A 15,705-nucleotide genomic window follows, 5' to 3' on the forward strand; every position below is an offset into this window, starting at 1 on the left:
TGCACAAGCCTTCTCCACCACTGAAATCCTGGATGTACAATAAGTACCTAGCCCTTAACCCAAATAAAACTAAGGTCATGCTTTTCACCCCTAAGAAATCAACCCTGTTAGATAAAACCAAGTTCAATATCTATTCTGAAAATAAGGCACAGGTAGAAATTGTCACCCACACTAAACATCTAGGAGTCACCATAGATGAACTCCTAAAATTTGATATTCCGTTACAACACAACATCCAAAAAACTCATCAGAAACTAGGAATTCTCTATAGGCACTATCACTTCCTCAACCCCTCCACTAAATACACCCTTGCCTCCACTTACATACTTCCTACCTTCATGTATTGCGCCCCACTACTTACCAACCTGCATACTACACTTAAGGCCAGGCTCAAGACTTGTTTTAATAAAATAGCCAAATTTGCAACAAATTCCAAAAACACCACGCATCACTGTACTGCTGTACACTCCCTAAAATGGCTGGAATTACCAAAAAAACTCTCCTATTTACAACTAACTACAGCCCACAAACTGATCTTTAAACCTTCTGACTGTCCTGCACTTAACTCAGTATTCATTTACTACCTCCCAAACAGACCCCTTAGATCTGAGAATCAGCGACTTCTGCAGGTTTACAAACCAAACCTTCCTCCTGGCCAGCTTCTTTACTCCAACTCTTTAGCCAAAAGATGGAATGCTCTACCTTTTAACTATTAGAAAAACATAAAGTCCTGTCCACTTCAAATGTTCTCTACATGAACATATTTATTTATTTTACATTTGTTTACTGGGAAAGTCCATCTGGACACATGTCCTTTTTCAGCGGAGGCCCAGGGAGAAAAGATCCACAAGTGACAATAATAAAAACATCTGTAATACAAAATACATAATCATAAGGGATTTGTAGTACAGTAGAGGTAATTTACAACATATTACAGTACTACTAAAATTGAGGATGAAACAAGTAAGACAAGTTAACTGCAGTCGGTCACAAATGAAACTTGCAATAACTTTGATTAGTAACTACAGATGATATTAGCATTTGCGTATGTACAAAACATCTCATTCAAAAAGTTAATATTAGTGCTCTGTTAAGCAGTTTTGAGAATATAAGTAGTTTTTAGTAAGGAGGTAACACTGCAAGGAGATCAATAAATTAGGGAGACTAGTGACTATCTTCCATTTGGAACTGCACCTGCACTCGGTCTCCTTAGATTTCCTGTAAGATCTACCTCAAATATGTTGCAATTGCCACTGCTATTTAGCTTCCCTCTGAATTTCTAGCTGTGTTTTCACACTGTAAGCTAATTATTTGTTAGTTATATATTACCAATGTATAAAATTTTACCTTAATTATTGTACTGAGGAGATTTCCCCCTGGGCCTCCATTGAAAACGGGCTCTGAATGGCCCAGTGGACTTTCCTGGTTAACAAATTGCAAATAAATAAATAAATGTTACATGTTGTCTGATATCAAATGTCTTTTTCAGATTGCATGTAGAAAATGATTGACACTTAAAAATATGTTTAGATAAAGATCGATGTCCACTGGGGCCATATCTATTTTTTGCACAACAGGTCTGTCTGTTTTTCACCACATTTATAACCAGATTGACACTGTTCTATATCCCTACCTCATTTGTAACTAAATTTACAGTAATCTAATTTGCTCAAAATTGGATAGCCAATAAGTAATGGACAAAATTTGTTGTTTAATCTGAAAACTTTTTGATCCATAAGTGGCGGTAAATCTAATAACATCTGAATTTTGTTTCCCTTTATTATTCTGATATTGTCGAACCTCTTTTATAGCCATTGCATCAAGCAATTCCGGTGTTTCATCTAGCACCCTTTTCGTATAACCTTTATGAACTAATCTATGCCCTAAATCATTAATTGCTGCCATCTATGTCTCTTTGCTTCTACTAAAGCATTTTATCGGCAAATACTGTGACTTGGGAAAATGCTTGAAGATGTGTGGGGATGACAACTAGTGCTTTTCAAAACAGTGTTCTTGCTTAAGATATAGAGATGTACACATATGCACAAGCACACACAGACACACACACACACACACACACACACACACACACACACACACACACACGCGTGTGTGTGTATGTGCATCTCATGGCCATTTTCTCCATTCTACATCTTTTTATGCATGTAAATGTGTAACAGTATGTGCCTATTTCCATACTGATGAAATGTGCAAGATATGAACAGGATTGTTTTAAAACCTACATCAGGCTGGAGTTATCCATTAGACTGACTTAATCCACAACAACTATAAAAGAGCTTAAGATAGATGAAAATGGAGGACTTAGCTGCAGCAGTACATCAGCTAGCTATTTGTCAGGATCTAATTGATAGGTTAGGAAGTAAGTAGTCAGCGTATTGTTTTATAGTTCTTATAAATTAGATTCTAAAGTCAGTAAGAATGCCTACTTCTATCTGTTGCATTAGAATGGTTTGGGACATGCATCCTGAGGGTTCACTGCTTACATATAATTTCCTTGTCACTCCTGTCAATATTATAATGCAGTGTTATAACTTGTGTGCACCCTGCCATTACTGTTGGTTTAATGGTCATGTCTATTTAAGGTGCAGAGCTATGTCTTAACTTTTCCATTGTGCGTCTGGAACTAATATGATTCCACTTTACTGTAATTTTCTTGCTTTTTTCTTAACATTAAATGAACCAAAACCATGTATAAAATGCAAATTAATAAGTATTAAATATTATGTTTATAACGTTTTATTCCCATTTTCTCCAGATACCACACTGGTTCACTGGCATTAGGATCATTGATTCTTGCAATTGTGCAGCTGATTAGAATCATTCTAGAATACTTGGATCACAAACTGAAAGGTAAAATCTATGCATTTTCTCATAGTAAATATTTTCCATTTGGAATGAGAAATAACATGTGACATCTGCCATGGCTGACAAACAGTAAAAAAGCTGGTTAATGGTCTCTAGCAATAGAAAGAATTATTTACCCTGCATTTGCCCTGTGATGGGGGACAGGCTTTCAGAAAATAAGGTCATAATCCAATCAGATGTTGCTGATGATGTTTTGTGAATCATTCCAAGAAACCAATATCTTATGTGAGCCATGAAAAGTGATGTCTCTGCCTGCAGAATAGATCACACAGTACGATAAAGTAGTCTGAACTAGTGATGCTATAATGAGGTGACTATCATAGTTATGTAAACTAGAGTTAAGAACAAGAAAGGAGAGCAAGGAAGTCAGTGCAAATGCAGGAACTATGTCCTTTTGCATCAGTATTTCTACTGCACCTGTATAGGGAGGGATGATATCTGCATAACTAGTAAAATAAATAAGAGCAGGAACTCCTTATGACTTCATGCAAATACACACGTGTGTGTGTGTGTGTGTGTGTGTGTGTGTGTGTGTGTGTGTGTGTGTGTGTGTGTGTGTTGTTGTAAAAGGAAGTATTTCAAAGAAAATGAGTTGTAATTTGGGAAAGGTACAAAAGCTCCACTAAACGTGGCCGCGGTGGTGCAGTGGTTAGCTTTGTTGCCTCACAGCAAGAGGTTCTCCTGTTCAATCCTCGGCAGGAGCACCTTCTGTGTGGAGTTTGCATGTCCTCCCCGTGACATTAAAGACATGCAGGTAGGTGTGTTCATGAATGGATGTGCCTTCTTTGAAGGGTGGGCATCAGGCTGGCACCTTGGCACAGTAAAAATCCACTGCCAATCATTAGCGGACCAGAGTTCCACTGTGGTGAACCCTAACCAGGAAAAGCCAAAAGACAAGACAAAAGCTCCACTAAAGCAGCAACATAAAATATTAATCTGGTGTGTGAATTCAGTGGGCCAAGGCATAGAAATGAACTTGTGCTGTTTGTATAATTACCAAAACAAATGATCCTGTTCCTGCAGTGCATTAGAACTACCCCTGAAGTTGATGACAGCATCCAGTAGTGAGTCTGGCTAAATTCTAGTATAACATCATACATGCACAAACCCACTACATCATACAGCATCGTTCTGACTGCTCAAATTCCACTTCTGATGAGTTAACTTGTTTTTTGTTTTTTTGGGGGGGATACTCCAGCATGCTCTTCCTACAGCCTGAAGGATGTTTGTAGAGTGTTGCATACTATGGTGATGAGAAGACAGGCTCAGTAGTCCCCGGATACTAGCACTTAGAGTCTACACATTTTTGTGCATGCATGTGCACAAAATACCCCCCTGACACACACACACACACACACACACACACACACACACACACACACACACACACACACACACACACACACAGGACCAGCATGAGGACAGTTCCCCACTATTTTCTGACAACAGTACGGTAGAACAGCAGCAACTGGCAGCTGCTGTACAGCAACCCACCGTAGACAAAGGCAGGTATGGTACATTGCAACACATGTGAAGAACAATATCTAATCCAGAGCAGTGCAGTGTCACACAGATCAGACATGATACATGCAGTATAAATATCATGTTATACTGGTCAGTGCATGATCCATTCAGACTGTGCATCAGACATTCACTTATTTACCACACAGGAATGAGAGTAGAACAGGTCACCACTTTCATTTTATGCAGGTGGCTAGACACACAATGATATGTGTTTGTCTACGATAGGGTAGAGGAGTGTATCACAGGATCTGAAATGATAGGCTTGACAGGTATTCAGTGCCATATACAGTTCCCTTCTACAGTGAGCTTTGGGTCCCACTGTGTGGGTATACTCTTCTTGTGATGTGTTTAAGCAGCCAATTTGTAAAGCAGCAACATAAAATATTAATCTGGTGTGTGAATTCAGTGGGCCAAGGCATAGAAATGAACTTGTGCTGTTTGTATAATTACCAAAACAAATGATCCTGTTCCTGCAGTGCATTAGAACTACCCCTGAAGTTGATGACAGCATCCAGTAGTGAGTCTGGCTAAATTCTAGTATAACATCATACATGCACAAACCCACTACATCATACAGCATCGTTCTGACTGCTCAAATTCCACTTCTGATGAGTTAACTTGTTTTTTGTTTTTTTTGGGGGGGATACTCCAGCATGCTCTTCCCACAGCCTGAAGGATGTTTGTAGAGTGTTGCATACTATGGTGATGAGAAGACAGGCTCAGTAGTCCCCGGATACTAGCACTTAGAGTCTACACATTTTTGTGCATGCATGTGCACAAAATACCCCCCTGACACACACACACACACACACACACACACACACACACACACACACACAGGACCAGCACGAGGACAGTTCCCCACTATTTTCTGACAACAGTACGGTAGAACAGCAGCAACTGGCAGCTGCTGTACAACCACCCGTAGACAAAGGCAGGCATGGTACATTGCAACACATGTGAAGAACAATATCTAATCCAGAGCAGTGCAGTGTCACACAGATCAGACATGATACATGCAGTATAAATATCATGTTATACTGGTCAGTGCATGATCCATTCAGACTGTGCATCAGACATTCACTTATTTACCACACAGGAATGAGAGTAGAACAGGTCACCACTTTCATTTTATGCAGGTGGCTAGACACACAATGATATGTGTTTGTCTACGCATAGGGTAGAGGAGTGTATCACAGGATCTGAAATGATAGGCTTGACAGGTATTCAGTGCCATATACAGTTCCCTTCTACAGTGAGCTTTGGGTCCCACTGTGTGGGTATACTCTTCTTGTGATGTGTTTAAGCAGCCAATTTGTAAAGCAGCAACATAAAATATTAATCTGGTGTGTGAATTCAGTGGGCCAAGGCATAGAAATGAACTTGTGCTGTTTGTATAATTACCAAAACAAATGATCCTGTTCCTGCAGTGCATTAGAACTACCCCTGAAGTTGATGACAGCATCCAGTAGTGAGTCTGGCTAAATTCTAGTATAACATCATACATGCACAAACCCACTACATCATACAGCATCGTTCTGACTGCTCAAATTCCACTTCTGATGAGTTAACTTGTTTTTTGTTTTTTTTTTGGGGGGGGTACCCCAGTATGCTCTTCCCACAGCCTGAAGGATGTTTGTAGAGTGTTGCATACTATGGTGATGAGAAGACAGGCTCAGTAGTCCCCGGATACTAGCACTTAGAGTCTACACATGCTTGTGCATGCATGTGCACAAAATACCCCCCTGACACACACACACACACACACACACACACACACACACACACACACACACACACACACACACACACACACACACACAGGACCAGCATGAGGACAGTTCCCCACTATTTTCTGACAACAGTACGGTAGAACAGCAGCAACTGGCAGCTGCTGTACAACCACCCGTAGACAAAGGCAGGCATGGTACATTGCAACACATGTGAAGAACAATATCTAATCCAGAGCAGTGCAGTGTCACACAGATCAGACATGATACATGCAGTATACTGGTCAGTGCATGAGCCATTCAGACTGTGCATCAGACATTCACTTATTTACCACACAGGAATGAGAGTAGAACAGGTCACCACTTTCATTTTATGCAGGTGGCTAGACACACAATGATATGTGTTTGTCTACACATAGGGTAGAGGAGTGTATCACAGGATCTGAAATGATAGGCTTGACAGGTATTCAGTGCCATATACAGTTCCCTTCTACAGTGAGCTTTGGGTCCCACTGTGTGGGTATACTCTTCTTGTGATGTGTTTAAGCAGCCAATTTGTGACCCTGAGCTGTGGCCACTATGATGGATTGTTGTGCTGGGACTTATTTATTTATTTATTATTTACTGACATTTGATTACTGGAAAGTACGACTGGGTAGAAGACCATTTTCAGTGGAGGCCCCAGGGGAAAAAGCTTTAAATTATTACAAAACATTTTATGAACAGTAATTTCACAATCTTGAAAAGTAAAGCAAAAGCATTTGCAGTTTAAATTTAGTGATAATATAAAAACATTGGTTGAAAATGGATACAAGTTATATCACAAACATTTAATATTTCATAGAAATTATAGACAGTTTATAGAGAAATTAAAGGTAAGTTAGTGTAATACAAACAGGAAACTGCAATATGAAATGCGGGAAAAATAGGCTTATGGCATATTTAAAGAGAAAGTCAGGGAAGAGAATTTGATAGAAGTAATGAAGAATGTAAGTGAGGAAGGGAGAGTAAGGAGGTATAAGGAATGAAAAGGTACCTGCTCACATTTAGGGATATAGTTTATCCTGGTTTGGAGCAAAAACAAAGCCAGATTTTAGCTAGGAAATCTTTCAGAGTGCTTTTGAAAGATGGGAGGGAGGGTATTGACCTTATGGATACAGCTAAGGAGTTCCAGGCTTTAGGAACCTTGTATGAGTACAGACAATGCCCTGCAGATTTGATACACTTGTACTACCCGATAAAGATGGTATGTAGCTTTGAGACTGTCACATATATCATATCCTGCCAATGTATAATGACTGTCATGGCCTCCCATTATGAGGTTATCAGAGTGTGATACATGGCCAAATGCAGGGCTATCTGTGTACATTATGTTGCCCCCCTTACACAGTCACCCTAGCATGTACCTGCTTCTACATCAGACAACATGGCCAGTGAGCATGGTGATAATGGCATTTGCAGTCATCCTTATGGATGTGAAAATGGCAACAGTGTGTGCCACCAAGGATATCATCAGACCAGTCATTACTGTGTCACTGGTCATGACATCCTAACAGATGCCCCACAACACACAGCAGTGACATGCATGTTAGACTGAGCTGCAGGCCGCGTCTCTGGAATAGACTTCCCATACATGTCAAACAGAGTACCTCATTGACCCTCTTCAGACACAACCTTGATGAGTGGATAGGAAACCATAAATTTGTCCCAGGGATTCCCTCATTAACAGGGGCAACAGGTGCTGACTGAGGTTTCATTTTTGGGATAAACTCTTTGTTAGGCTTGTAAGGGCCCCAGAGCCATTAGCCTAGTAATCTCCTATGATCCTATGAAGGTTGTGCCTAGATGACCCTGTGGCACATCTGCTGATTGACTCCAAGTGCCACTTGCATGTCAAGAGCCACGTATGACGTGTGATTGCATCAGGTACCGCTGTGAGGCTGTGAAATGTTGGTATGTCCATATAAGGTACAGTGTATACATCTGCTGCCATGGGCACTGAGAAAGTAATGCTGAAGGTTAAAGCCATGGGAGATCGCCTACCCATGGGGTTGCTGGCTCATGCTGTACATCTTCATGTTTTTGTGTGGGTGAGACCACAAATTTGGCTTGTACTGAGGTGGATCAATATCCATGAAGTAGGGAAGTACTGCCACTGTGAAATCAGACTATGACTCAGGTATCCATGCCTCGTCATCATCATCATGGCTAAATACGGTGCCAACATCAGTCTGCCATTATGTGACAACCTCTGCATATGTCACTGTAGCAGTTCTCTGCCCTGTGAATGCAAGATAGCATACACAGTGGAATGAATATGGATTCCTTGCCAAATCACACACACCCATGTGACAGAAATGCGTGTTTAAGGTGTCTGTGCGAGTTGTACAGTACAAACCCAGCCTATCTCTGCTATCATCTTGGCTTGGCTGGATATCTGCTATACTGAAACAACATGATTGCTGTGGTCAGTCTACATGTGCTTTGCCATCCACTGAGATATGCTGGGCGTGGGTTCTTATTGATGTCAGAGTCCACTCCTCTTTGAATAATTCCTGGGCTAGTTTTCTCATGCAGGGACACCAAAAAAGTCCTCTAGCTCTTTCAGCTTGTTGCTGTCAGATGCTGCTTCCCATAACCAGCCTCCCAGCTTCTATGGAATGTACCTTTGGTGGAGCATATTGGCAACGTGCTGAGACTGCATTCACCCCACCGCATTTATGCATGGACAACTGTGTGCCACACCTAGTTATACAAAGACTGGAAACCACCCCTCTTGCCAAGAAACACCATCCATACCTCCTAAGTGCTCACAGTAGGACAAGGACATCATTTTCAGCACAGCTGAAATTGTCCAGCCTCTGTAATGCACCACATCCTCTGGACAAACAGACACCAGCAAACTCTTGATGCAGAGCTGTAGACTATAAAACTGGAATTGCTAGAAAGACACATACAGCCAAATGGGTAACCTACATAGACCAAACAGTAATCAGTGTTGTCTTTGGGTGTATGCCATACAAAATGTTTAGGGGCAGAGATGGAAATACACATACATGTCTCAGTATAAGAATCAGGAACAAAACCAAAAGTAATGGGGTAACATAAGTTCAAAAACAGGAAGAGGTTTTAAAATTATTCTTAAAAACGTGGAAAGTTCCTAGAATAAAAGGTTTTGCATCAGCATGCATTTTCTGAAGGATATGAGGTCTGAAACTCAAACTGTCTGCCATTATTGAGTGACAGCAATCTTAAATGATTTGCCAGAAAACAACAGATTTTATCAGGGCTAGACCAAAATGATGAGACAAATATCTGGGCATTCTGCAAAATTCTGAACAACTGAGAGGTATGGGGGGCATGTATATAACTGCTGTACTCACCAGAATAGCCCAATACATACATGGGACAGGACATGAGTGTTGGGACAGTGACTGGCAGGTTCACTTTTAGGCTGTTCTGATACTGTGGGCTATCCTTTTGCCATCACCTTCTAGAAACAGGAGACACATGCAGGCAGACATGTTCCTTTTGCTCGTCTTTGCAATATAAGTTGTAATGGAAGGAAGAGCATCTTTATTTAGCAAGACAGACAAAACACAGCTTTCCACACACTTTCAGAATGCTGTGTGCTTCTAGGTGCTACCAATAGATCAAATGAATGCTGCAATGTCATCAAATAATACTGTCCAAATGTAGACTATTATCTTTCTAATCTGCACAACCTGGCCCACAACATAGCTTCATGCTTGTGCGACTATACTATTTGCTCTGCAAATTGCAGCATGTTACAGGCCACCCTCACAAACTCAGGAACCTCACATGGCCTTCCTGAAAACACTAGAGGGGATAAATGTATCACCAAACACCATCATACTAGGTGACTTCAATTACCCTAATATAGACTGGGAACACTACTCAAGCCCAAACACCCTAGCCCAAAAGTTCCTGGAATTCATAAACTCAAATGCCATGGAACAACTAGTCACCATCCCCACAAGAGGAGATAACATACTTGATCTCATCATCACGAACATGGGAGCACAATGTTCAACACCAGAAGTATACCCCTCACTGGTGAGATCAGATCACAAACTAATCTCGCTGGAGGTCCTCATCCCACCCCACCTGAAATAAAAAGACCACAGTAAAGAACTTCTCGAAAGCCGACTTCACACTTCTAAAGACTAGTGTGGTCTCCTTTAAGGCCCCGAGCAGTAGGAAAACAGTACTCAAGCCCCTGAATCACTTACAAATGCCTTCTACCAGCACCTGCAGGACTGCATGGATAAGGCAATCCCAAGCAAAACAAAGACTCTTTGTACCAAAGGCAAGCGTCCAGTCTGGTGGACCCCAGCCATAAACAAACTCTACAACAAAAGGAGGAAGCTACTACAAGATAGAGCAAAATCCTTAAAAGGTAAGACACCCTTGATCACTATAAGTAAAAACTAAGAGCTCTCATAAAATCATCCAAAGCAAATTTTGAGAGAAAAATAGCTAAAGACTCAAAAGACAATCATAAGGCCTTCTTTAGCTATGTTAGAAACCTGGGAGGAAACTCCCAGATATGCTCAGAACTAGTTCAAAATGATGTGAAGATTACTGATCCTACAGACATTGCCAACATACTGGCTAACAGGTTCAGTGCAAACTTCTCCCCCCTCCCCAAAAGGAGAGATATCAATACCAAGCGATTGCAGCCCCCAAACATCTCCAACGCCCAAGTGAGAACTGCGCTCTCCAAAGCAAAAACACAGCATCCATGGGACCTGATGGTGTCCCCGGCTGTGTGCTCCACGAACTCAACGAGGAATTAAACCCACAGCTAGGACAGCTGTTTAATCATAGTCTTACCTCTTGGATACGTACCCAGGGAGTGGCGCACTGCAACTGTGGTCCCACTTCACAAAGGCGATGCCTCCACCGACCCTGGAAATTACCGGCCCATTAGCTTGACAAGCCTTATCTGCAAAGCCATGGAGAGGATCATAATGGACCTCATAAATAAAGACATAGGGAATTTGCAGACTTTGGATCCATCCCAGTTTGGCTTTGTCAAAGGCAGATCATGCCTTCTAAACTTGGTTGACTTTTGAAACAGTCACCAAAGCCATTGATGAGGGAAAGGCAGTCCATACAGCCTACCTCGATCTGGCGAAGGCCTTCGATACAATACCCCACTCGGGTATCATTGAAAAACTCATCAGCTTAAATGTTAACCCATACATCACAAGATGGGTTGCAAACTGGCTGAGTGACAGAACCCACAGGGTCAGAGTTGCTGGCGCCATGTCAGACTCAAAGCCTGTCACAAGTGGTGTACCACAGGGCTCAGTCCTGGGCCCACTCTTGTTTGGCGTCTACTTTTCCAGTACAAGCAAACACAGGAGGGTTATGGCTGACAAAGTTTGCAGATGACTGCAAACTGGGCGCCATAGTAGAAAACACATCTGACACAGATATCCTTCAGAAGGGTCTCACAGAAGCGGATAACTGGTGCCAGAGCCATGGCCTAAAGTTAAATGCCAAAAATGCATAGTCATACCCTTCGGGAAAAACAAGGTTACCCCTAGCTACCAAATAGGTGGCAATCCACTGAGCACAGAAGAAGTTATCAGGGACCTGGGGACCCAGGTTGATAGTAGTCTGTCATTCGACACCCATGTAGCTAAAGTAGTTAGGAAGACCTTCTACATTGCCCACCTTATCATGAAGGGATTCTCATCTAGATCAAGGGAGGTCATAGTCTATACTCATCACTCATCAGACCAATGATTGAGTACAATGCCCCATTCGGAATGTATCTGACCCGACACTTGCAGCAGCTGGAGAGGCCACAAAAGTTCCTCACCAAAAGGATAAAGGGTCTCAAACATCTGTCCTATGCTGCCCGACTGAAAGAACTCCAGCTCTATTCAGTCGCTTACACGCTGCTCAGAGGTGACCTTTGCCTAACATACAAGGCCATGTCAAACCCAGATTTGATGAATATGCTTCACCTCAAAAAATCTAGATCTGTCAGAGCCACAAGGGCGGGAGATTTAAACCTCGACACAGCTATTAATAGGACGTGCTGGAGGGATAGATTCATCACCCAAAGACTCCCTATGCTGTGGAATAAAATCCCGGTATATGTGAGGCAGAGCACCTCGCTGGCCTTGTTCAAGAGAAATCTTGACCAATGGATGGGAGATCGCAGATATACCCCAGGGATTACCTCAGTGTCACTGCTCGACAGAGGCACAGCAAAATAATGGGTATAGTTCCCCATACTAAAGGGGTGGCGTAAGCCACAAAACTATGGGCTAGGCTTGTAAATGCCCTCGGGCAGATAGCCTAGTATGAACCTATGAACCTATGAACCTATACTTGTTAGCTATGTAGAAAAATTAATTCAAGAGACATTGGTGTCTCTGAATTGCTAAATGTTGTTGTGGTGCAACTGTGCAATGGGGCACGGCCTACTACTTATACTGTGTTTTTTTCAGTCACTATGTATATAATGTCATTTATCTATTGATTTTATACTCTCAAGCCAGCTATGATAGTCACTTTGTATTTAATATATGTATATATTTCATTTTGTCATTCACTCTGTTTGTAATATTATGCATCTATTCTATTTTACCAGGCTTAGACTGAAATGTGTTCGGTGGGATCAGTGCTCTACCCCAGTTAACAAATTCAAAATAGAAATAAAGAAGTAAAATGGCAACTACATCTGTGTTTATATATTTTTATCTGTTAACTATGTAAGATCACAGATCTAAGTGGAATACGAAATTAAGTAAAGTGACTGATTGGTGAGAAATGTTAGTAACATAATGCATATTTGACAGAACAGTTACATTGACAGAGCAAGAACAAGCAAATACTTACAAGCAATATATTGAAGAAATGGGTAAAAGTTGGTTCCAGTGGTTCGGGGGTTACTTATAAAATTTTATTTGCAGTAACAAATGATTGCAGAGAAAATATACTGAAAACATTTATTTGCAATATGTAGAGAGGTACCATAGAGTATGCTGAAAAGGTTAGTCCCCTTAGGAGAAAGAGAATGTGAAATGGAAGAAAATGAAAGACATTGTAAAGTAGAATAAAAGTAGAAAGTAAGCTAAAGAAATGTCAGTTTTAACTGAGTGGAGGGAATGTATGAATGAACAGATCTTCGGTGAAGTGAAAGGGTCACTGAAGAAAAGTAGAGGGGAGACAGTGAGTGAGACTTCAAGGCATGCAAGTTTATGTTGCTTACTGGCACAAGGGAAGTTAAAAGAATAAATCTGCTGCCCTCATCTCACCTTACAATTATATTTCTTTCATGTGCCCTTTCTCTTTCATGACGAGTAGAACATGATTCAAATCACGTCTCCTTTCATGGGAGGCAGGAGAGATTTGTCGCCTGCCATGGCTAGTTCCCCTTGTAAGGGCTGACAAGTCCAATGTCAGGATGAGTTCACTTATGGCTACCTTTCCATTTTGTCTTCCCACTGCTGAACGATAGATTTGCTGTGCAGGTGACTCCACCATGTCTCACCCTGCTGAGGTTGCAGTTGAAGTCCATGAGGATAATAGGGCTAGGAGTGTCTCAAAAGAGGGTGAATCTTGCCCCTCACTTGCAGATGACCCATGTGTATTGCCTGAGGTGGTGCAGCAGTTGCTGAAACAGGAGTTGGAGGCCATAGAGGAGAGAGCACTGGGCAGATATATGGCCCATGTAGACAGTCTCCTACAATGAATTACATATTACTTGACTGTCTGGTCCTTACCATCAGGCTACCAGGAGAGAATATGGCCCTTATCACCAGCTTCCACCATCCATTGCATTGTTATGAATTCCTGTAATATCCCACTGGGACCCAGATCACTGATTTGGAGGTGCTAATTTTCATCTCTGTTACTTTGCACTCTGTAGAGAACTGCTTCGGTTCATGTCAGATATCATGGTCACATCATGCAAAGAGGATGACATTATCTTAAAGCAAAAACTGGTGTAGTTCTCACATTGTCATACTGCATACGTTCCAAACCTCAGCTGTGCCTTAACTGTCTGTCCTTGAAAACTAAAAACCTAAGAGAAAATAAAACACCCTTGAAGAAGTTGTACAGCTACATTGAACCTATTCAGCTTAACACTTAGAATGTGGACACTACTTTTATTTCACAGATACAAGAATCGAATGGCATTCAGCAGTAGTGCTCTGACCAGTGCTGTAATCGCATCTCCATCAAGACATTCCAGGGTACGCCGTCATATGCTTGTTAAGAAAAACATAGGTAGGCTGTACTGATAAACTCTAACTGTAATGATTCCCCTAGTGTCCATACAAAGACATCTTGCTTCATAGTGCAGACAAGCAAAGCTATGACTACTGAGCAGAAAGTAGTTTGCTATTAACCAACAGCATGGGCAATGGGAGGAGCCAGTGAGGCCAAGTGGAAGTGAACAGCTGACACCAATTCACCAATTTACAGAGAAAGACAATGTCCAATCCACTGCAGTGATGGCACATACTCGAAAAGAGATATATGGCATGCAACATAAAGACTTAGGATATATGCTCAAGTCTGCCAACCATGTTCATGGCATTCTTCACCACCCAAGAGGGCAGGAGTGTTACACACTGGTGGAAGGTACTATAGGCCATCACATTATGAATGCCCACATCAGCTGCCTTTGGTCAGTTTGGACAATCAAGTAACCCTGTTGCTGTCTGGGTTATGGCCTCCTTCTGAATCTTCTGTCACACATGGGAAACAGATTAATCATAAAGTTGGTTGGGTGATTATTAATAGGCGTGGGGCTGATATTAACCAGTTGCATCACCAAGTGGTACAGGGCAAGTATTACTGAAGCATAGCCAAAATCTTGATAAAGATGGGTTGAGAAACATGACAAAGACGAATTAGCCCAGAAAAATAAAAAATGTCTCAGGCAGAGTCTTCTGTTCTGTTATGACAGCTGCTTTTCATTCCACTCCTAATTTAGAGGCCAGACTTTTTACTTGTCTCAGGCTCAGTATAACTGTGAGGTATGGCTGGGTCACATCTCTGAGCCACCCACTTGAACTGATAGTTATTTTGCTTATTTTTTCACACATTTTTTGATGCTCTTACTTAGTGATAAGTAAGCTATTTACCTTGACTGTTAGTTATGTTGCATGCTTTTGTTTGACTGCACATTTTCTGCACAGATATTTTTGTGATTATGTATACATGCCTGGTTTGAATCCATTTTTTTAGTAATAGATCACACATTTTTACTGTTTGGTTCTGTTAAGCTGCGCACATTTTACTTATATGCTTCTCATTGTTGCTTGCTGCAAGATTTTATTCCCAGCAAGTTTGGATACAAATTTAAGTTTTTGATTGGCTAGATTACCCTTCAACTGAGTATGTCATTGGCTTCCTCCTGGTTGGCTACTGAACTTCCCCTACTTTGTTTTATTGTTTGGCTACTGTTGGTTTCCACCATAGAGTTAGTAGCAATTGCTTACCTTTTGTTGCTTGATTTTTACAAAATGATCTTTTATATGTTACATTTGTGGATCCCATCTCTTTAAAA

General features: G+C 41.3%; 1 protein-coding gene across 3 annotated transcripts in view; it reads left to right on the top strand.

The window, feature by feature from the left end:
- SLC44A5 (solute carrier family 44 member 5) overlaps positions 1–15,705 on the top strand; it is a 4,403,163-nt gene that overhangs the window by 4,213,916 nt on the left and 173,542 nt on the right. For all 3 annotated transcript variants that reach the window (XM_044085789.1, XM_044085788.1, XM_044085790.1), the window contains one exon: positions 2,777–2,871. In XM_044085789.1, coding sequence (XP_043941724.1) covers positions 2,777–2,871 — 95 coding nt within the window. The remainder of the gene's footprint in view (positions 1–2,776; positions 2,872–15,705) is intronic.

Source organism: Protopterus annectens, chromosome 10.part0 (assembly GCF_019279795.1).
Source record: "Protopterus annectens isolate FY-2018-M chromosome 10.part0, PAN1.0, whole genome shotgun sequence".
In the NCBI taxonomy this organism is placed as follows: domain Eukaryota; kingdom Metazoa; phylum Chordata; order Ceratodontiformes; family Protopteridae; genus Protopterus; species Protopterus annectens.